Source organism: Taudactylus pleione, unplaced genomic scaffold (assembly GCF_031769625.1).
Source record: "Taudactylus pleione unplaced genomic scaffold, aTauple2 ptg000571l, whole genome shotgun sequence".
Taxonomy (NCBI): domain Eukaryota; kingdom Metazoa; phylum Chordata; class Amphibia; order Anura; family Myobatrachidae; genus Taudactylus; species Taudactylus pleione.
The window spans coordinates 697,310-721,575 of NW_028284973.1; the positions used below are offsets into that span (position 1 = coordinate 697,310).

General features: G+C 47.1%; 1 protein-coding gene across 7 annotated transcripts in view; it reads right to left on the reverse strand.

Annotated features, from left to right (window-relative positions):
• Nucleotides 1-7,875: 7,875 nt before the first annotated feature.
• Nucleotides 7,876-24,266, reverse strand: part of NKTR (natural killer cell triggering receptor) — a 40,673-nt gene continuing 24,282 nt past the window's right edge. For 2 of the 7 annotated variants that reach the window (XM_088453077.1, XM_088453084.1), the window contains 9 exons: nt 20,075-20,306; nt 19,810-19,962; nt 17,380-17,467; nt 16,431-16,579; nt 12,713-15,433; nt 11,820-11,927; nt 10,237-10,302; nt 9,554-9,637; nt 7,876-9,300 (listed from right to left, as the gene is read on the reverse strand). In XM_088453077.1, coding sequence (XP_088309203.1) covers nt 9,225-9,300; nt 9,554-9,637; nt 10,237-10,302; nt 11,820-11,927; nt 12,713-15,433; nt 16,431-16,579; nt 17,380-17,467; nt 19,810-19,962; nt 20,075-20,306 — 3,677 coding nt within the window. In that variant the 3' untranslated portion in view covers nt 7,876-9,224. The remainder of the gene's footprint in view (nt 9,301-9,553; nt 9,638-10,236; nt 10,303-11,819; nt 11,928-12,712; nt 15,434-16,430; nt 16,580-17,379; nt 17,468-19,809; nt 19,963-20,074; nt 20,307-24,266) is intronic. The other 5 variants (XM_088453080.1, XM_088453082.1, XM_088453081.1 and 2 more) reach the window with 5 other exon arrangements.

A 24,266-nucleotide genomic window follows, 5' to 3' on the forward strand; every position in this document is an offset into this window, starting at 1 on the left:
TCCCTTGTAAAGTCTGTGGATTATTTTATTAGGACTGTAGAGGCTACATGTGTGTTCAAAAGTCTAGCTGTGAGGACCAAGTGGGGTGATTAAATTTTTATTTTTTTCAAGTGCGCTAATTAATGGACGCCCTGTGTAGCAATTCCATTGTTCTGGGCGCCCATTAATTATTGTGATTGTCGCGCCCAATTAGACCGGGTTTGGCCATGCAAAACTGCTAAACCTGTCTTAAGTCCTGTTTAGGGTGGGCGCCCAAACCACAACTTATCACACATTTTTGCTCGCCACCTCAAAAGGTTCAAATAGAAATGTCAGAAGCCATTGTGCCCAAACAGAGCAATTAAATTGCGCAGTTGTGCTCCCATTAGTCAGACACCGGCGAAAACAACTGAATCGCCCAAAGTAAGTGACCATTCATTTTCCACTGTGTCATCTTGCACAGTAACGGCCATGTAAAAGCACAAGCCTCTCAAATAATAATAATTAAAAAAAGTAATGTCTTTTTACTTTACTAATTTAATTACTTAACCAAGCGCAATATAATTATTGCAGGACCCTATGCTGATATCGATTGTTCTGGAGTAACGGGAACCATATTTACTAAATGACGATTTTTCATCTGGTAGATTTTAAAGGGCTAATAATATAAAATATAAAACAAGCCTGATTTTCTATCACGTATTATTGTCCTTTTAAATCCAGCAGGGAATACCGCAGAAAACCGACGGATTTGAAAAACTGCCGGTTAGTAAATACAGGCCCCTAGTCTTGACCTGAAATCAATAGTTCCATGTACATGGATTTGCCATACTTTCCAACGTGTTCTTAGGCAATAAGCTGAGTCTGTGTAGCAAGACAGTGAATGGGAAGGTTATCTTACTACCACACCACAACGCATCGATTGGACAGTGAAATTGCTAAAGTGTTAGAAAGGAACAACGCTGCCCCCGTTTTCTGGTCAGAAAATCATGGTGTTCCCACAGACATGGCAATTCGGGTGACTTGTAGACCAAATTGGCTCCATATTATTGAGCCTAGGGGCCCAAAACAATCGCCAATTTTGATGGACTCTGGTAGGAACAGTTGTTGGACAATGATGACTCATGTTTGTGCAATCAGAACACAAAAATCCGTACACTCGGGGTGATTCAGCATCGGACAGAATTGCACACAGGCAGCTTTGCAAATCCATCCTTGCAAATAACAGGAGATATGGTAAGAACTTACCTTTGTTATCTCTGTTTCTACGAAGTCCATAGGGTCCACAGGGTTGACCTTGGGGTTATAGCTGGAACAGGATCCATGGGCACCACACAGTTAAGCTTTTAGCTCCCAGGATGCACTTGGGTCCTCCTCTATACCCCGCCCCCGAGCCACAGGCACCTCAGTTGGTAAGCAGCCTAGGCCGGAGGAGAATATGGAACAGAGAGAAGGAAGACTGGAACACACAAGAAACCATACTCACAGCAATAGGAGACGGAAAACCGGTGACCAGCCACACAGCCCATTTGAAGCCAGGTGCGTCAGGGCGGGCGCCCTGTGGACCCTATGGACTTCGTAGAAACAGAGATAACAAAGGTAAGTTCTTACCATATCTCCTGTTTTCTACTTCAGGGTCCATAGGGGGTCCACAGGGTTGACCTTGGGGATGTCCCAAAGCAGTTCAACTAAGGGCGGGGACGCTCCTGTGCTGAAAGGAGCACCCGGCGCCCAAAGGAAGCATCCTGAGAGGCGAAGGTGTCAAACGCATAGAACCTCAAAAACGTTTGAATAGAAGACCTAGTGGCCGCCTTACACAGCTGAACAGCAGAAGCGCCACTTCTAGCAGCCCAAGAGGGACCCACAGAACGAGTGGAATGAGCCTTAACAGAGGCTGGCACAGGTAAACCCTCTTGTGCATAAGCCTCACAAATAACGGAACGAAGCCAACGGGCTAACGTTTGTTTGTTGGCAGGCCAACCCCTCTTGTGAAAACCAAAGAGGATAAACAAGGAATCAGACTTCCTAACCGAAGCCGTCCGGTCTACATAAATTCTAAGCGCCCGGACCACATCTAAGGAAGTCTCACCAGCTGAAAGATCAGGGGACTGAAAAGCTGGCACAACAAGTTCCTGATTAATGTGGAACTTCGAGACCACTTTGGGCAAAAACTCAGGACGAGTGCGGAGCACCGCTCTGTCCTGGTGAAAAATCAGGAAAGGAGGGCGACAGGAAAGCGCCCCCAATTCAGACACCCTCCTGGCCGAAGCAATTGCCAGGAGAAAAACAGTCTTAAATGTCAGCCAGTTGAGCTCCACCGCCTCAAGAGGCTCAAACGGAGGACCCTGCAGGACCCGTAGCACCACCGCCAAGTCCCAAGGAGCCACAGGAGGCACAAAGGGAGGCTGGATCCTGAGAACACCCTGGAAAAAGGTGTGAACGTCTGGTAGTATTGCAATCCGCCGTTGAAACCACACGGACAAGGCGGACACATGAACCTTCAGAGATGCAAGGCGTAAGCCGAGATCCAATCCTGACTGAAGAAATTCCAAGATCCTGGAAACTCTGAACACCTGAGGATCATAATGTCTGGACTCACACCACTGAAAGTAAGTGTGCCACACTCTGTGATAAATCCGTGCTGAAGCAGGCTTGCGTGCCCTGAGCATGGTACCAATAACCGAACTGGAGAAGCCCCGAGACCTCAAGACGGCTGTCTCAAGAGCCACGCCGTCAAAGACAGCCGACCCAGATCCGGGTAAAGGCAGGGCCCCTGAGACAACAGGTCCCGACGCTGACGAAAAAGGTACGGAGCGTCGATGGAGAGGCTCCTGAGATCGGAGTACCAAGGGCGTCTGGGCCACGCCAGAGCTACCAGCACGAGCATGCCGCCGTCCTGCTTGAATTTCCGCAGAACCCGAGGAAGCAGGGATAGCGGAGGAAACAGATACGCCAGGTGAAACGTCCATTTCACCGACAGCGCGTCCACCAGACTTGCGCCTGCGTCTCTTGTCCTTGACCCGTAAACGGGCAACTTGTGATTGTGACGGGAGGCCATCAAGTCCAGCTCCGGCAGTCCCCACCTGTCCACGAGTAGCTGAAACACCTCTGGGTGAAGCGACCATTCCCCGGGATGCACGTCGTGACGGCTGAGGAAGTCCGCCTCCCAATTGAGGACTCCGGGGATGAAGACCGCCGAGATCGCCGGAATGTGACCCTCCGCCCAAGTCAGGATACGAGACACCTCCGACATCGCTGCCTGACTGCGAGTTCCGCCTTGGTGGTTGATATACGCCACCGTGGTGGCGTTGTCGGACTGCACCTGTACCGCCCTTCCGTGAAGAGCGGGGCCGGACGACTGCAGGGCCCTGTATACTGCCCGCAGTTCCAGGATGTTGATGGGGAGAAGTGCTTCTTCCGCTGACCAACGACCCTGAAGCGACAAAGAGCCGGTCACTGCCCCCCAACCCCGGAGACTGGCATCCGTCGTGAGCAGGACCCAGTCCGGGATCCAAAATGGGCACCCCTCGACCAGATGAGCTGTCTGAAGCCACCAAGCCAAAGATTGCCGAACGTCCGGAGACAACACCAGCACCTGAGAGCGGATCCGGTGAGGTAACCCGTTCCATTCTGATAGAATCAGCCCCTGCAGGGGCCGGGAATGGAACTGGGCAAATTCCACCATGTCGAATGTCGACACCATGGACCCCAGAACTCTCATAGCCGAATGGACCGACAGACGGCAACGGCTCAGGCAACTGCGTATCCGCAGCTGTAGGGAGGCGACCTTCTCCGGAGTCAGGAAGATCCTTTGCTGACGCGAATCCAGCAGGGCTCCCAAATGAACCATCCGCTGTGATGGAATCAGGGAGGACTTTTTCCAATTTATCAACCACCCGTGTGCTTGCAGGCAAGCGATCGTCAGGTGGAGATGTTGAAGCAGTACCTCCGGGGAGCTCGCCAGCAACAGGAGGTCGTCCAGATACGGCAGCAGCCGTACATTCTGGTTCCGAAGATGTGCGGCCATGACCGCCATAATCTTCGTGAACACCCTTGGTGCCGTGGAGAGACCAAAGGGTAGCGCCCGGAACTGATAGTGGTGTTGAAGGATAGCGAACCTCAGATACCGCTGGTGTGAAAATGCTATCGGAACATGGAGGTAGGCGTCCTGGATGTCCAGGGACACCATGTAATCCCCCGGTTCCATCGCCAGAATGATGGAACGTAACGTTTCCATCCTGAACTTGGGAACTCTGATGAATTTGTTCAGAGACTTCAAGTTGAGGATAGGGCGATGAGAACCATTGGGTTTCTGCACCAGAAACAGAGACGAATAATACCCCGTCCCTCGTTGTGATAGAGGAACGGGAACAATGACCCCTGCTTTCAGCAAGGACTCTATAGCCTCCTGAACCTGTAACGCCTTGGTCTTGTCCTGAGAAGGACTTGTGCAGAAAAACTGGTGGGGTGGTCTGTGCCGAAAAGACAGGGCGTACCCCTGGGAGACCACTTCTCGAACCCAGGCATCCGTGGTGGTATTGTGCCAGCACTGGGCAAATAGAAGAAGTCGGCCTCCCACTCTGAGGTCCCCCAGAGGGAGGCCCGTCCCATCAGGCCGCAGGTTTATCTTCCTGCTTGGAAGAAGGGCGCCGAGCACTCCAGGCTTGCTTCTTGGGTTTAGAGGCAGTCTTACTCGCAGACTGTCTCGGGAAGGACTGACCTTTCGCCTTACCCTGAACCCGAAAGGAAGGAAAAGCCGAACTCCGAACCTTAGCAGGCAGTGCCGCCGAAGGAAGGCCGACTTGGATTTAGCCAGGGTGTCCACTATTTTGTCCAAGTCTGGACCAAATAGTAATTCCCCATTGAAAGGTAAGGCCTCCAGACCCTTCTTTGAATCAGAGTCCGCTCTCCAGGACCGCAACCACAAGGATCGGCGGCCAGACACCGCTGCAGCCGATACCCGCGAGGTCAGCAGACTAGCATCTAAAGAAGCTTCACCAATGTAAGAAGCAGCGTCCCTCATTTGTCCCAACAACGCCCGCTGGACATCCGGAGCGTCGTCTGGGAAGGTATCTTCCAATGCATTGGCCCACCCCTCAATGGCCTTGGCCACCCAGGAGATGGCCATGGACGGTCGGGCCACCGCCCCGGAGAGGGAGTAAATAGACTTTAAGCAAGTCTCAACTTTCCTGTCCGTGGGATCCTTCAGCGAGGATATCGACGGTAATGGTAAGGTGGCGCCCCGAGTTAAACGGGTGACATGGGAATCCACCGCCGGTGGAGTTTCCCATTTTTTACAATGTGCCTCAGGGAAGGGGTAATTAGAAGCGAACCGCTTCTGAGGAAGGAATCTCTTACTGGGCGCCTGCCAAGCTACCGCCATATGATCCGTCAACTGATCCGACAGGGGAAACACCGCAGAAGCCACCTTAGTTTTTTTGAAACTAGGAAACTTCGACTTAGGAACCGGTGCCTCATCCTCTATAAGAAGAATAGCTCGCACCGCCCTAACTAGTGCTCGCACATTAATGGACGATTTGGTATCCATTTCCTGGACCGAGGCGTCCGAGTCAGTGTCATCAGGGACCTCCCCATCATCTGAGGAACCCTCTGAGTCCGATACCTGAGCAGCCCGTGTCATGAGTGGGCGTTTTGAAATCCTAGAAGGCATGTCAGTCTGCAACATTGACTGAAAAGCCGAGGAAGCGGCCGCCAAATTTTGCACGGAGTTGGAGAGCACATCCACCCATGGTGGAGGAGTCGCCATAGGGGCCTGAAAAGGTACCACAGGCTGCTGCGGCACAGGGGAAGCCTGTATATACATAGGCAACCCCGCATAGGGACCTACTGATTGAGACCCAGGAGGACTCCGCAATAACTGCGGGACACCCGGGGAATGGTCGGCTGGGGCACCGCCCTAGTAGGGAGAGCAGTCGGGACCGACAGACGGTCCGCAATAGACACCAGCACTTGAGAAAACATCGCCCACGGTGGTTCCTGCGCCAGAGAAGGTCTGGATGGGCCAGGAGCCACCTGGCATCGACTACACAGGCCATCCTGTGACAAATCCTCCCTATCTACTCCTGCAGAACAGCGTCCGCAGGAGGCCAACACCGGAGCCACTGAGCGCTCAACCTCCTCGTCTGACATGACAGAATATATTATATATCTGGCACCAGGGTAGAAGTAAAACGCACTCACCGGTGTGCTGAACAACAGCCCACAATATGGCACTGAGTAGCACACAACTGTATGTGACGGACCTCACAAATACGTGATCTATATAAGTGAGGTCAGTAGAAACGCCCCTCCCCACACACCTGTAGGGCTTGTAGGAGAAGTAAAGGGATAGGTATAAGCTGACAGTAAGTAGAAAATAAGCACAGACGGCAGCACTAGCAATAGTCACATACCATGCAGGAAGATATACTCACTGCACCTTTACACTACAATCAACCTGCCCAGATTCAGTGTCTGGGAGGGCTATAGTGCTGTGTACGCAGTCCTTAATCAGGGGAGAGGTACACAGGGGGACCGGTCCGCGTGCTCCCTGAGATCTGCGCTGCCACTGGGAAAATGGCCGCTGGAGACCTCAGAGGAGTGGCCGTGTAACTGCAGCTCAGCGACGCCAGACTGCGTTGCTGAAAGGCGCGCTGAGCTGAGGGGAGGAGCCGCTGACAGGGAAGGCTTCCTCCCCTGGCTGGCCATAACCCCAGGGATGCTGGCTTCCCGCTTGCCCCTTTATCCCTGGTGGTCTAGTGGTCCCACGGGTTATGGGGGGGCCCGCCGCCACTGCCAGCAGCCTCCGGTCTGTCCCCAGGACCGGAGGCTAAAGGACTGCATTTAAGGCATTCCGCGCGCCGCCGCTAGCCAGCGACGCGCGGCTTACCTGAATCCCCGGCGACTCCGGCAGCAGTCCTGGGAGGTAGACAGAGTCCGGCTAGTACGGACTCTGCCCTCCCGCCGCGATCCCCAGATCAGTACTGGCGTCGCGGCGCCAGTCGGGGATCAGAGCGGCAGCGTGGGCGTCTGTATAGACAGCCCTTCGCTGCCGTCTGTAGTAAAAAGATTAAAATAAATAAAATCTAACTTAAAATAAAAAAGCTTCTGGGGGCTGCTCCTGCAGCCCCCCTGCGCGGTGACCGACTCCGGCCGGGCACCAGCTTACACTGAGGTGCCTGTGGCTCGGGGGCGGGGTATAGAGGACCCAAGTGCATCCTGGGAGCTAAAAGCTTAACTGTGTGGTGCCCATGGATCCTGTTCCAGCTATAACCCCAAGGTCAACCCTGTGGACCCCCTATGGACCCTGAAGTAGAAATACAAGTGTATAATACCTGCAGCAGGAGGTGTATGACTGCTGCATTTGCAATCCCAGTCGCAGGCTGGGATCACCATCGATAGTAGCGATGGTGGACAGCGCCGGGCCTTGGGCCAGCTAAGCCTCAGCGTACTCAGGCTGGCCAGCTTGAGAGGCCAGGAAACTGTCAGTCGACGTAGTCCCTGGCTTCGACACCCCCGTAAAACAGGGCGGACACTCCTCCATTTCCAGGAAGGCCCCCCCCCCTTAAATGTATCGAAGGGACTGTGTGCGATTACGCAGGACCCATTCTGCACACTCGCAGAATGGGAATCTGCGCTCAGCACTGCTGCATCAGCCCCACTGACCTGGCGGTTTGGCACTCTGGCTAAAGTCCTCTGTGTAGGGGCAACTTCATAGACACAGGCTAAATAATGATTTCCCTCTCGCTGAATGTAACTTTCTCTTCCACATCAAGCACTGGTAGCAAATGTTTTAATGTATTAAGTCAAAACAAGGCGCTCCGATAATTATTTTTAATACTATTTTACATACAAAGTTTTCGAAAAAGGTCAAATGAATATAAAGCTGAAAATATATTTACAAAAAGTACAGGACTTTTTTTTTTATTATTATTATTACAGTTTTCAAAGTAACTTATTCTTGAACAGAACATTTTGTGACAAACATACAGAACAAATGTAAATCTCCAGGCGAATGTTTCAACTCAATAAAACACCTTAAAAATGAAGTAGAAAACAAGTAACATTTTCCTATATCTGCGTTCGGTCAACACTAAAGGTTCGGTCACGCTGGCAAATTGGAACCATGTGACTTGCGCAATAGGGCATGCTGAGCTGTGTAAAAAATAAAATAAATTGCACACATCATGGCGCAAAATTGGAAACGGCACCCTAGTTTTTCCAAGCATGTTGTGTGTGAATAGGCCATTTTCTGTAAATGGTATATCCAAAATGAACCTCCACTACATAGATTTCATTATGGTTTAGCACATAAGAAAATGGAATAAAACACAAATAAAAAGGAACGTTTTTAATACTTCTGTATTTTGGCTGCTAAATTCCATGCTGTGAGATTAAGCATTAACAACCCTTCGGTACATATCCTAGAGCCGTCCCATTACCCTACATTCATGGGAACATAACCAGGTGCTAGCGACATCATTGCCCCCACCGCGACTAGGTTACGGGACTACTTTATAGAAACTTGGGCTGACATATTGGGGAGCCCCTATGTACAAATGTAGCCTCATATACTTGCTTATTGCTTACGGTAGGACATATTGAAAATGTTATGTGTCATTATGTGGAACGAAGAAAACGACATACATTATTTTTTTTTTTCATGTTTCATGCAAAGAGCAGCCATTTTAAAGTATAAATGCAGCCCCTTCATTTAATGGGATTGAATGTCAACATTAAAAAAAATACCTCTTCCAAAATTAGACATGACAACCGGACAGAAAAATCAATAAAGATTTAGATAAAAAAAAAAAAAAAAACTGTGTCCACATGAGGTGATTACTGAGCGATGTTCACTTATGTCCAAGCATTTATATATATTACAGTGTTTTATTATAGAGGTGGGGGAAGGCGTGTGGCTCAGACACGTAAGCAGCGTCAATCGACTCACTTCTCCGTGGTCAGGGAAAGCGGCAATTAGGTTCAGCGCACTGCGCTTCTGCCAAATCATATAGGACAGAGATACGAATGACTGCGACTCTCTTAAAACACCATTGCCGGCACCACTGGTTGCTATTGCCAGACCAACACCCAATATCATCGCTTTCCTTCTGACTTCAGTTTGAAGAACTCCAACCGGGAAGCAGCCGCCATGTTCAGAGTAAGGTGGATGAATGAACACAACTTGAAGTTCTAGACAGGTGTATGGCGATGTTTCCACGGGTGAGTAAACGTGATAAAGTATATTAACTCCTTCCGCTGCGTCGTCGGCGATGACCGTAACTGCGATCGCTGCCGCTGTAGGAAGACCTCCGACTCCTGCTAAGAGACAGATAACCAAGATGTAAAGTATATAGGAGAATGCACTGGCACGCTGAATACAAAATTAGGTAAATTAGAAAACGATCAATCCTCTGACACACTGGACAGAAATGTTAATTCTTTCTAATAAATCCCTTTCTTACGTATTCAGAAGACCTAACAGTGCAATCTGCTAAAATTTCTATACCTGGGCAACCAGATAGAAGGTTGTGCATTAAACACATGACTCTGCATTTTACCACATTCGGCGTACCTAGACCGTCGCCCATAGCTGCGTGATCTGTAGTGGGCAGGACTTCTGCTGCGGCTCCGACTGTCATAGCTGTACGATCGGCTCCTGGCATGGGATGGCACAAGTAAAACATGGATATAGAAATCAAGTGATTATACATTTAAAGGGAGTGTAGCCTCAGACATTTTGGTAAATCGCTTTAGGTTACACCTCTGTGCAGGCTAGGAGCAGATGTATTAACCCAGGGGTAGCCAAACCCTGGTCCTCGAGAGCTACCAACAGTGCATGTTTTCCAGGTCTCCTCACAGAATCACAAGTGAAATAATTAGCTCCACCTGTGGACCTTTCCAAATGTGTTAGTTCACGTTTTCCAGACCACCTAAGCTGGTGCACAGGTGTAATCATTACTCACTGTTAGTAGCTCTCGAGGACCGAGGCTGGCTACCCCTGTATTAACCATTTCAGCACCTATTCCCTGCCACATAATGGTCCCTTCTGAAAGAGTTATGTCCCTCCCACAACACCTGGAACACATATTTCTGGTCGCCTAGTATGTGGGACCTCAGTAGTACTGAAGCTAGCGCTCAGAGAGCATGAAGGAAACGTGAGGGAGTAAAGTCATGGGGAGTCGCCAATGACACAAAGTGGCCATTACTGCACCCTCCTCTGTTCTCTGTACTAGGTCTATAGACATGAGGACATACCTGGACCTTCTCCTCCGGCGGCGATCACGCGAGATGCTTCTTGAGCGGCTTCTGCTGTACGTCCTACTGTAATGAGAACAAAAACGCCATCACATAACGCGCTCTAACAGCCTTGTGTTCCAAAAACAGTTGTCAGTAGATTTATTTTATTGCAGTGTTCAGTAAAACATGGGTACAGCTCATTGGGCACAGAGGACACTTATGAAGACTTATAAAGAAAAACAAAGATGTTAAGCTGCTCCTAGCAACCAGACGTTTGATTTCCTCATCTTGACTACGCAAACCACACGGAGGATCATTTGTGGCATTCTTACTAAGTGTCCACCGTTGCCTGCTCCCATACACAAGCACAGGTGAAATAAAATGAAGCCACAGAGCTGCAGTGCCTCGCCCCTCACGACTTATCATGTAACATGAGTTTATCAAAACAAGCTGTCTCAGGCAGAGGTGTCAGGAAAAAGATACACAAATGTATTGCCTCATTATTGCCGATCACAGCTTTATTTCTTGTTGTGTTCTATTGAATGACACTAAACAAACAATAAAAACAATTTAAATTGCCGCAAAGGGGAGAAAAAAAACACAATGCAAAAAGGGGCATGGGGCGCATTGGGTTATTTAAAAAGTGTGCAAATATTAAAGAAATAATTCCACATAGGTTTAAAAAAAAAAAAAAAAAAACTAGCAAGTTAAGGACGTTTTTACCACAAATCTGTAATTTTTCTTAGCTGTCCTGCAACAAATAATTATCTCCTCTTCAAAGTCTCTCTGGAGGGCAAACCATTACCGCTCCCTGTCTCACACACAGACTCAAAGCTTTCAGAATGTTATGCGATGTTGGAAGTGGAGTACAAGGTAGGCTAACCACGCCCCCAAAATGACCCCCTCCCACAGTGCACCCATTCTCCCCAACCAGGGGCAGGCGAGCATAAGGGAAAGAATCATGCATGGCACAAAGCAGTCATCAAAGTCACAATGAAGCCTAAGGATGACATATTACATGATACCCAGGTGGAAAAAGTCCTTATTCTAAAATATACTTATACAAGAAAAATTACATATACATACAAATATCAAACACATACATGGAAAAAGGGCATTTATATTTACAGGAATCATCTAACTGCATTGCTATGGAACGGAAGCGCGGTATTCAGGCCCGGTTGGGTGGCTTATTGTCCTCCAGCAGTCCCTGTATTAGGTGTTGCCCATTGTCGCTATTATAATGAAAAACTGCTCATAAAAATAAAAAATAGAAACAATGGACACGGTGTATGAGAAGCAGAGTTTAGAAGAAGTGACCATTAGGAAAACAAGCCACCTACAATGACCGTTTAGCCCAGGTTTGAGTAATCTGAAGCTCTCCAGCAGCTGTGGAACCAAGTCCCAGCATGCCCTGCAAGCTGAAGACAAATTGTGGCCCTCCAGTTGTAGAGCCACACGTTGTCCAAGCTCGGTATAGACCCTGGGTGGCACTGTCCTGTAGGTGTCTCTGAATAGCGAATTTATCATCACTTTCATGTCTGATCTGGGTCACTACTACAGGTCGTCTTCTGCTTTTACTGAACATTTACAGAAAATACCTTGCAGATCTGCCGTACCTATGACTTCTATAACTGCCATAAGATCTGCTCCGGGTCCGTGATCTGAGGCGGCTGTAACGTCTTCGGCTCCGACTCCTGGTACAGCTTCTTGACCAGAGATCAAAGATAAGATCAATTCAGACTAAATGTAACTCAAAAAGTCCAAAGTTATCCATCCACAATCAGAGGAAATAATTGTCCATCATTATACAACTGGTATAAATCAGAGGAGGGCTCATCATGACTGTAGAAAGGATGAAAGGCTGGCCACACACATGCCACGAGGGCTGCCGCTGCACCTGAAAGCCACAGGGCAGCTGTCCACTTTCACCACTCAAACATGGGTGGCCAAAGCTGGAGAGTTCCGGCCAGTTGGTGCTCGAGTGGACTGAATCGCTTCCGCGTCCGTCACACAGACGGTACACGCAGGCTGATAAGTGGTCATCTTCCGACCGTTTATATTTACCAATATGCCTGATAAAGATCCTATCAATTTTGGCAGGATAATGGTCAGTCATCTTGGGTCTGCATGAGCTGCGATAGCTGGCCAATTACCAGATATCACCAGTGAGTGCAACGTGTGTGACCAGGAGAAAAGAAGCATCTGAGACACCCATTATTGATTTTGTTGTTAAACAAAGGTCAAAAGTCTTCAACTACAGCGACACCTTCAGGTTATAATTGAATACTGCGCCTGGTCTGTTATGTCTCCCATTAACTTGCCCTGAATTTGTTTCCTTCTTTGAGACAGGAAGCCACCACCACATAATTCAGAAAAAAGTTAGGTATCTGTGATTAAAGGGGGTCAAGCCTGAATACATATTTCACCAAGAGTTTTTCACCAAAGTTGCTAAAACATTTTTTGCACTTAATGAGATAGTAAACATGGTTACCTGGATGAAGAACTCCGACTGCGAGATCGACTGCTGGATCTGCTGTAAGACCGAGATCTTGACTTGCGACTGGAAGTCGATCGAGACTTGCTTCGAAACTTGGCCTTACCACCCGACTGGCTCTTATCGTCGCTTGACGATCTTTCTTCACTAGAGCTCTCCTGGTTTCTGGGCCGCTGGTTAAGACGGGCCGTTTTCCTGACTTCGTCGAAAAGGGAACCGGGTCTAACTTTGTTTTTACTTTTAATCTCGATCCTCAGGCCTTGCGGCTTCTTCTCTTGATCTGCAGGAGTAGTTACAGGAGTATTAGGAGGCTTCACTGTTTGCAAGACAGTAGGGCCTTGGACAGGTTTCCATTTATTGTCCGCAGCTACAGACTCGGAACTACCAGCCTCAACAGTTCCCAAACTTGTTGCATTATTTAGTGGTGGTTGGGTACTTTGAGTTTTCTCTTCCTTGACTTGTATATTTTCTCCTGAGACGGGAGCAGCAGTTGTCGATTGAAGAGATACCTGGTCAGAGCTTATGATAGTGGGGCCTGCCTTCGTGCCCCCTGAAGGGTTCTTTTCCAGTTTCTGTTTCATCAGGGCCAACGATCGATGTGAAGTAAAAGTTTTTATATCAGCTGTTTTAGCCAGGTTTTCCTGGATAACTGGACTTTTTGCTAAATTTAATAAAGGCTTGGTTAGTTCTGCCTTTACCGTAGAAGTCAGTGACATTTTTTTGTTTGGCATGGTGCTTAATTTACCCACCAGTAGAGTTTCATTGGACGGGTTCTTGGCCTCAGAAGACGACTTATTGAGAAGCAAGTCTTTTTGTTCGCCAATTTTAATTTGCACATTGGTCTCTCCACCAGCCGTCTCTTCATCCTCCTCTTCCCCAAACTCGAGTGGAGGCTGCCAGTGGAAGGACTGCTTTTTCTTCTGAGATTTCTGCTTCTTCTCTTTTTTCTTTTTGGCTTTATCCTTTGCCTTCTTCGAATGGCTTTTCTTTGCGCTTTTCTTACCAGAGCGGCGCTTGCGTTTCTTTGACTTGCTCTTGTTGTTTTCTGGCGTTGAGCTCTCGGACGATGGGGTTTTGTTAAGTTTCTCGGTAACACTCCCAGACGCATGTACAGACAATGTTTCGGAGGGTGGAGTTTTAGAGACTTTCATTGCTTCAGAGCCAGATTCTGAACTGGCCTCGCCTTCCTCTTTCCCTGAAGACATCAAGTCTTCTTTTATATTTATAATTTGGGAATTGGTAACAGATTCCTCTTGGACTGCTTTCCCAACTGTTTCTATCAACTTGTCGACTATCAGTACTTTGTCTATGTTAGATATGATTGTTTCTGTGCAATCTGTTCCAGTTCTGGAATTTTGCTGGTCTAACTTAGAGTCTTCAACAGCGTCAACTAAAGCTATGTTTTTGTTGCTGCAGTTACTATTATTATCAAGCAATGCCTTGGTTGTTTTCAGTAATCTTTTAGTAATCTCGTTATCACTGTCTGAAGAAGAGATTGAATTAGAACGACTCCCCGTGCTTTTTGAAGAAAGAGTTTTCCCCAGTTCCCCTTCAGTATTATGATGCTGGTTTCTCAATTTTTTGTTTTTCACTTTTGGTACAGTCTTCTTTGACAAAGAAGTGTCTGCATGTACCATGTCATCATTAGACTCGCTGGATGAAGAACTATCATAGGAGGACGACAAACCGCCCTCAGCATGAGATGATGAACTACTTCTACTTCTGGACCTAGAATAAGATCTACTGTAAGATTTGCTCCTGGAAGAACGATCTTTCGATTTCCGGTAATAGCTTGAACTTCTGCCAGAATAATCACTACGTTCGCTGTCTGAGCTTGTTTGAGACTTTTGGTGTGAGCCCCCTTTGGTGTTGCTAACACCATATCTGCTTTGAGATGGAATAATATTAGAGGACCTGGCCTTAATTTCCTGAATTCGTTCATAAGATGGTTTCCAGGGCTTCTGTCCAGGTTTCCACCTGGAAGGCGGGGGACTGTCGCTTAAGGAAAGCACGCAAACACGGTCAGCCGTTACAATCGCCAGAGCAGGCTCATTGGCCGACTTAACGGACTGTTTAACTGCAGATTCTCCTGGCTCACTGCCTGCAACTTGCTTACTTCCCGCTGAAGGCAAAGATTTTTTGAGGGGTGATGGTGAAGTTTTGATTTGTTTGGAAGAAGAGTGAGAAAACGCGTTGGTGTGTGATTCAGACACATTTCTGTTCCTTGACCTTGATTTTGCTTGAGATCTACTTCTTGAGCGGCTTCTTGAACGAGAAGTGGATTTCGAGGAGGTTCTGGAATTCGGACTTCCTCTAGAATAGGACCTTGATCTAGATCGGGAATTCAAGTAAGAGCCTTTGCTGGAATGAGCCGAGGATCTATGCTCTTTGTCCGATCTAGACCAGCCTTTTTTTGAAGAGTCTTTGGAGGACCTGGATAAAGATCTCCTCACTCGTTCCTGTGAAGATTTTCTCCTCCTGCCTGGAGACTCTTCTCGATGAGATCCTGCTAATTGGTCCTTCTTGGGCTGGTTGTGTTTCTTTTGTTTCACCTTTTTTGATTTCTTTTTATGTTTTATCTTCTTGTCTTTCTTTCGAGCTTTGGAGTGGGAAGTGCGCGCTCTGCTAGCGTCGGACTGGTAATTGTCATGTGACCAGGAACTTGACCTCTTAGACAAATTTCCTTCATCCCAGCGACTGGAATGACGATCGTTGAGCCTGAAGGAAATGTCATAATTAGTTTTGGATCTTTAATCACACAAACAGCCACAAACGCACACTAAGGAACACTTTATTAAACAGCCATTTATCCTACCAGTAAGTTTTAGGTGCGTGGAAGGAAACAGGGAAACCCGCAGCAAACTTTTGCAAATACTACTTTTGGGAGTAGCCGCCAAATCGCCCCGACTTTTCAGAGTGGCCCACTCAAAATAATAGTTGAATGACCCTGGTCTAGATGCTATTTCGCTAATGCTGTTCTGTATTTTTTAATTTCCTGTAGGGACACAAGATGGCGCCATATATATTTCTGGCGGTATTCCTATGAGCATCTGTGTGTGCATACATACTGTACGTATTTTATCCTTTGTATTGGTGAAGAATATTAAAGCAGTAGAAAAAAATGCATAATATTTAGTTTTTTGCTAGATAATTCTGATATGGAGTCTGCGTGTAATATAGCAAGATCTCGCCACTTTTGGAGGTCTCACGTGGTCACACGGTCTACACAACTGTTTAAGACCCATCGGTATCTTGTTATGACTTTTCACCATGAGGATGCAGCATAGTTGCGCCAGAGCCGGCCGGTGAAGGAGCCATACTTGTGTGTGATCCGTGCTTTATAATATTGCCAAGCAATGTTTGTGGAGGGTACATTATAATGTAAATGAGCAATATCTGCGGAGGGTACATTATAATAATATGCAGCAACAGCTTTAACCGTGGAGGCTACATTATAATATAGTAATAAGCAATACTGGTGGGGGCTACATCATTATTATTAATAAGCAATACCCATGGTGGCTACATTATAATATGAATGCAGTTTAATTTAAAAGCTCCGGACGCAATACCTGTAGCTTAACCCTGCGACTAATTGAATCACCCCCCCAGAATGCTCAGTTTATGTTCTAATCACAGCTCAGATACTACTGTGAACCAGGAACGTCCCAGTAACTCGCTTAAGAACAGAACAGGTCATTGGTATAGCTCTTACTTGTCTCCTTTGCTCCACTTTTCCCCGGTGGGTAATTTATAGGTCTTAAGTCTCTGCATCTCCTCCTTCCAGTGTGGGGGGGTCTCGCTGCTTTCTCCATCATCATCAGACTCTGAATGAGATCTGGAGAGCGGGGGGGTGTGATACCGCTGGAAGGGGGTACGGCAGAGCGACATTTTCATGTTACCAAATAATGTTTCACAGCTCAAGCAACATCCCCCAATGATCATTCTGCATTGATAGGCTAATCTCTACTTCAATAATGACCCGCATACATACACACGGATTTGAATACTAGAAAGGCTTTAACGTATATGACTACGGAGAACTGATCGCCAACTTCGGCATTGGCTTTGCTTTAGATTACTTGTAACATGCAAACAAACAAAAAAGGATTTCACCCGAAGAGCTGTTCTCTATGCCCTCTCCCTGGGTGGCCTATGTCAGTCCTTACCGCCGGAGATGTGTGATGGATAGAGCAATACAGCCTCTGAGAAAGAACAGCGTAGGCAGACAGCTTGCCTCATTTTCCACAAAGAGGCATTAGCGTAGAGAGAGCTATACTACTATTACTCTCCAGTGGGCTCATAGGAACCGGTTCCACTGTGTTGGGATTCGCCCCAACGTGTTTGAGTCATATGCAAAAAAAAAAGCCAACGCAGAATTTGATGGCCTATGTGTTTAAATGGACTGAAACAGAATTGACATTAAACCTAAAGGTATCTTGTAACATACATAAGCAACTGTTACATCATCAGACCAGCCGTTAAAAGTTATTAAACACTGTATAGCCCCTAGTTCAAATTATATCAAGCTCTTTCCCTGTTATCAGCCACTTTAGGACTTTAAGACTGACAGTCCTGCCCTTCATCTCTCTATAAAACAAACCACGTGTACAGTCATACTAGGAGGACATAGAGATGACACATTAGTATGAGAGGACACGTACTATTGTGCCACGGCCTCTGATTTTCCTCCCAGATTTTGTAACGGATCCTTTATTCTTCTCGTTTTCTGGATTCGCTAGAGATTGGTTTCTGGGGAAAAAAAAATTATGAAAAATTTTATTAAATCATGAATGTTGAAACATCCTAAAAATATCCAAAAACAGTTTGGGGGAGGGGGGGCAGGTGGAAGCGTTCATATTTTATATCACTGAATGTGGTACTGGAACTGGTAAAAAACAAACAAAAAAAACCCGAGAAAATGAATATCTTAACTAATTAATCCTAGTCGAAGTAAAAACATCTAGACCACTATGGCCCGTATTCAATTTGAGGTGAAAAGTCAGTTTTCGCGTGTTTTTGGCGAAAACTTTTCGCCGATGACGTCATTTTTGCCTGTTTTGACTTTACTCCGTATTCAATTTGAAAGACTTTCCGCCTAGCAAGGTAATAGATGGAAAAGTTTCGCCTATGAATAGCAGGCAGAAAAAAGTGCAGAATTGGGGATTTGGCGTGCAACGTTGCGGGAACCCCCGTGCAGTCTCCAGACAGTCCCCCAAAGGTAAACTCTGTAAAAAAATTTTTTTACAAAAACACAACACCATCCCAAAAAAAAAACAAAAAACTTTTTTTGCCCCCAAATTCAAAAAGTTGGGGGACAAAGTTAAAAACTAGCGAACTTGACTCTGGGGGGGGTTCCCAAGTATGCCCCAGGGATGTTTTTTTCATTGCAGGTGCTTGCGGCAGGTGGATTTTTCACAATTTTTTTAACTTCACTTTAGCAACTTTAAAATATGCTGACCCCCATTTTCAAGTACCCCAAATTTGCTGGGTTGTTATTTTCTGCAAAAAAAAACCTACTGAATACTATTCTGCATCACTTATTCAAAAACGCTATTTAGCAACTATTGAGCCCGTTTAAAACCAACAAATACCTTCAGCAAACCATAGCTAACCCCCATGTCAGAGCATCTTTTGGGGGGTGTCAGGCTGATTTCCCCAAACTTTCCGCTTGTTTAAGTTTCGCCGGGTCCCGTTTTCGCTTACTTTCAAATTGAATACGGGGTAAAGCGGGCACGCGCGTGATATTTTTCCGCCTACAAAACACGCGATGTAGGCGAAAAGTCAGGGAGGCGGAAAAGTATTGCGGCTCCGCTCAAATTCAACAAGGCTCTACATATGATAGGCACATAATTTTTTACTGAATAACTGTACTGAACTTGCAAAGTAATATACTAGAAAAGTACTGCACAGCAGTGACATTACTGCTAGGTACATTTTCTGGTGTCAAATTTTAGGGAGAGAGATTAGGGAAAAGGATATACTCTGGGAATGCAAAATGGGTGTCAAACTCATTGACTAATGCTGGTGCCTTTAACTCAGAAACAAACTGCATCAACAGATTATTAATATACCTAGAATAGAACAGTCCCTAAATAAACTCTAAGTATGCACAGAAAACACGACTGTCCCTGTATTCTTTCACTTGTAGGACGCTCGCATATATGAGAATATTGTACGTAAGCCGATGCTTAGATCTGTAACTATACAAGAACGCGGGCAGAGGGTATTTATATCGCAGGTGGTGCGTAATATCCGCAATAATTTACAGCAGGGGCTTCAGTTTACTATAATAACCAGGTTTTCTGAGTGGTCAGTAAACTGATAACAGAACTATACAGACATATAACAAACTCCAGTAAACAGTCAACATTAACAGTGAGGTCACTGCTAATAATCATCGAGTGCTGATGTTATTACGAATGTCTTATTTTGCATCCCATAATCCACCATAAAGGTTTGTGTGCTGTATAACTGCATTCAACCTGCAAGCAAGTTTCCTAATATAGCCAAGGATGACATCGGTGACTTACATTATCCTTAAGGCACACATGCACTAGACGATTAAATTGAGCGATTGAACGATATCATTATCGTTCGATAATCGTTTAAAAAAAATTCTAAAACAACCAGCGATACACGCTCCCGCTGGTCGTTTAGACATCTATCATCGTACAAATATGTTTTACAACCTGACGATATCGTGAAATTCAACATGTCTGCAGATGATTGATGTGCCTACACTGAATGACTGCTCGGTCAGTGAAGGAACATCACAGACTGACAAACGACTGCACGATTAGAATGTCACAATCGTGCAGTCTTTTGCCTGTCGTCTAATGGATGTGAGCCTACAGAATACACAATAGACAGGGCGTTATCCAGTTGTGTAATATATTGCTGATAACTAGACCTTACAGATATTTTTATATAAGCGCATCTTTTGTACCCCAAAACTATACTACACCCTTATGTTATGGCTATGCGGCAATGAACAGGTTTTTATTTTTTACTTGAGGTTGCCGATGATCAGGCTTGCTGGACCGTTAGCACCTAAGTAAAGCCTATATTAGTTATGAATGGCAGCAGCTTACTGTTCGGACTCTGGGTTAGGGGCAGGAGCGTCTCTTCGCAGCAAGAACCGATTCTCGGGGACAGGAGGGATTTCCTCTGGCCGGACGACAGGCTTGTCTCTCTTGGCATTTAAATCTTTATCCTCTGCAACACCGTTCCTCTCAGAGTGAGCGCTGAAAGACAGGGATAGGCAATACGTGTATGAGAGTAGAGGGAATATAAAGAGGATACACAAATTTAGACGATACGCTCTAACGTGTGGGTGGCATCCGGAAACGAGCGTACCTGTGCTGACTCTGAGGCTTCTCCTCCTCCACCCCTCGATGGTCATCTCTACGTCTTCTCTTCGAGCGTTTCACTTTGGTTTTACGCTTTCGTTTCCGCCTCCTGTTTCGCTCCAGCTCCGCCTCGCTCTCCGAGCTGGAAGACTTTGTGGAGGATGATGACAGAGATGGAGAAGAGGACTTGGAGCTGGAATCGGACTCCTCAGACTCTGAAGAAGCTTGCTTGATTTTTTCTGGGATTTAATAAAAGATGGAAGATAAAAAAGAAAACCATCACTCTCCTGTGTCATAAAATAATACGGTTTACAACAAGTCATGAGGCAATTTACATGGAGATACCACTTGTACAACAATTTGGGTGTATAAACATTACTTCACATGGAGATACATACGCTCCCAGATCCGTATCACAGGAGAGTCATTATAAACACTCAGTGATGCTAAGGGATGCTGCTCCTTCCACTATTTCATTCTTATGGAGCGTACACACGGTCAGACTTGTCAGATTTGTCTGATGAACGATTGAACGATTAAACGATTTGAACGATTTTACCAAAGTTTTGAACGATTGAACGATTTTTGACTGCATTAAAATGAATGGAATCATCCAAGTCTGACTGCAAACACATCAGATGTCAGATATCGTTATCTGACAAAGGGGAACGCGCATCGTTGATCGTCCATCGTTCAGGCATGTCAGATATGAACGATTTTCCTTCAGATATGAACGACTGAACGATTTTTAAATCGTTATCGTTCATATCTGAAGCAAAAATCTGATCGTGTGTATGCACCATTACTCCCAACTCCTCTCCTCACATCAGGTCACTGCCCCAGTCACATGTAGCACTGTCCTCACTCTAACACGTCACTCATCTCCTGTTATACTCTGTGCTGCTGGGGAATTTTGCTCCTCCCACTATATAGCTCTGTTTGTGGTTTTCTGTTTCCGCCATTCCTCTCCTCACATCAGGTCACTGCCCCAGTCACGTGTAGCACTGTCCTCACTAACACGTCACTCCTCTCCTGATATACTCTGTGCTGCTGGGGACCCTGCTCCTCCCACTATATAGCTCTGTTTGTAGTTTTCCGTTTCCTCTCCTCACATCAAGTCACTGCCCCAGTCACATGTAGCCCTGTTCTCACTAACACGTCACTCCTCTCCTGATATACTCTGTGCTGCTGGGGACCCTGCTCCTCCCACTATATAGCTCTGTTTGTTGTTTTCTGTTTCCGCCATTCCTCTCCTCACATCAAGTCACTGCCCCAGTCACATGTAGCCCTGTCCTCACTAACACGTCACTCCTCTCCTAATATACTCTGTGCTGCTGGGGACCCTGCTCCTACCACTATATAGCCCTGTTTGTGGTTTTCTGTTTCCGCCATTCCTCTCCTCACATTAAGTCACTGCCCCAGTCACATGTAGCCCTGTCCTCACTAACACGTCACTCCTCTCCTGATATACTCTGTGCTGCTGGGGACCCTGCTCCTCCCACTATATAGCTCTGTTTGTGGTTTTCTGTTTCCTCTCCTCACATCAGGTCACTGCCCCAGTCACATGCAGCCCTGTCCTCACTAACACGTCACTCCTCTCCTGATATACTCTGTGCTGCTGGGGATCCTGCTCCTACCACTATATAGCCCTGTTTGTGGTTTTCAGTTTCCTCTCCTCACATCAGGTCAATGCCCCAGTCACATGTAGCCCTGTCCTCACTAACACGTCACTCATCTCCTGACATTCTCTGTGCTGCTGGGGACCCTGCTCCTCCCACTATATAGCTCTGTTTGTGGTTTTCCGTTTCCTCTCCTCACATCAGGTCACTGCCCCAGTCACATGCAGCCCTGTCCTCACTAACACGTCACTCATCTCCTGATATACTCTGTGCTGCTGGGGACCCTGCTCCTCCCACTATATAGCTCTGTTTGTGGTTTTCTGTTTCCTCTCCTCACATCAGGTCACTGCCCCAGTCACATGCAGCCCTGTCCTCAGTAACACGTCACTCCTCTCCTGATATACTCTGTGCTGCTGGGGACCCTGCTCCTCCCACTATATAGCTCTGTTTGTGGTTTTCTGTTTCCTCTCCTCACATCAGGTCACTGCCCCAGTCACAGGCAGCCCTGTCCTCTGTAACATGTCACTCATCTCCTGATATACTCTGTGCTGCTGGGGACCCTGCTCCTCCCACTATATAGCTCTGTTTCCTCCATTCCTCTCCTCACATCAGGTCACTGCCCCAGTCACATGCAGCCCTGTCCTCAGTAACACGTCACTCCTCTCCTGATATACTCTGTGCTGCTGGGGACCCTGCTCCTCCCACTATATAGCTCTGTTTGTGGTTTTCTGTTTCCTCTCCTCACATCAGGTCACTGCCCCAGTCACAGGCAGCCCGGTCCTCTGTAACATGTCACTCATCTCCTGATATACTCTGTGCTGCTGGGGACCCTGCTCCTCCCACTATATAGCTCTGTTTCCTCCATTCCTCTCCTCACATCAGGTCACTGCCCCAGTCACATGCAGCCCTGTCCTCAGTAACACTGCTTCAAGATAATATAACAAATATATATGTAAATGAGTGACCGTTATACTTTGGAGTCCGGCCTGAAGAACTGCAAGTGCAGGCAGACGAGTTTCCATTTAATGATATGGCTAATTTTACATTCATTTATTTTTTAATCCCGTCACAAGGAAAGAATAATGAAAATATTTCAGCAAAAAGTACCTGGTGAATGAATGTAAGTTAATAAATATTATTAAAAATATTCTTTACAAGCACAATTCAATACACTTCTTTGTGTATGTACATTAGCATGAAGCTTTGCCGTGTTCTTTTTATATGCCCTTATCCACAAGGCTTATTTAATGCCAACTTCTCCTTTATACAATGCCCACCTCTAACTCGCTTATCTCCCCACTGGCACATTTCCATCCGCGCTCTTATCTTTCTAATCCTAAAGAAATCCCCCCCCTCGCCATAGCCTCTCCCCCATCTACCTCCCTATTTCTCTCCTCCTCCTGGCCTCCAAACCACTGGAGCGACTTGTGTACTAACACCCATCTCTCTGTCTCCTCACTCTGCAATCAGATATTCTACAAAGACGACACTAGGAAGAGTGATACGTACACAGCTACAGGTCATTTCTCCTTACTGATCCTCCTGGGTCTCTCTGTGGCTTTCAGCACTGTTAGATCACCCACTCCCCCGGCACCCATTTCATTACACTGGCAATCGTTACAGCTCGTCCCACCTTCATGTCATAGATACTGAGACACTCCTTAGTGTGTGTCTATCTCTGGCATAGCCTTCCCTAACTGTTGGGGTACCACAGGGCGGGAAGCAATCGGGAAGCCGACGGCCTAAATACCGGCAGCCGGCTTCCCGACTGTCATATCCCGGCAAGGGTGAATAGCCGGGCGTCTAGATGTAGACGCCCGCATTTCCTCGATGCCGGGAGACCGTAGTGATGCCGGGCGTCGCGAGCGGACAGCCGTGGGGGGGGGGGAGGGTTAGGGCACCTGGGGGGGACTTAGGGTTAGGCACACCCCGGGGAGGGTTAGGGTTAGGCTACGGGGAGGGAGGATTAGGCACCCCCGGGGGGGACTTAGGGTTAGGCAACCCCCTGGGGGACTTAGGTTTAGGCAGCGGGGAAGGGGGTGGTTAGGCACTTAGAGAGGGGATTAGGGGTAAGGCACTTGGGGGGGAAGTTAGGGTTCGGTTAGTAGATACTTACCTATCCACGATCAGGATTTCCAGCGCTGTCGGGCTTCCGCTGCTTCTAACTCTGCTCTTGTCGGGCTGCCGCTGACGGGAATCGAACCGCCGGCCAGCGGTATTTCATACCCATTCCCACAGGGCTTGGTTCTTGGCCCCTATATTTTTCTCATTGTACATCTTTATTAGAAGGGAACTAATTCGCTCACTCGGCCTCCAGTGCAACCTCTATGCTGATAAATCTACTCCTCACCTGACCTCTCCCTTTCTGTACTATCTCCATATGGATGTCCCAATGCTACTGAAGGCATCGACATGTGCAAAACACACCAGATCCTATAAGTTCCTATCCTCCCAGAGTCACCAGCTCTATCTGCTATAACACCATCATTTCCCCGGGCTCTCAAGCCCACTGACCTGGTGCATTGCTCACGTCCAGTCTCTCTCCCCCGCGCCTGTGGTGCGACTCCATAGCACTAAGCT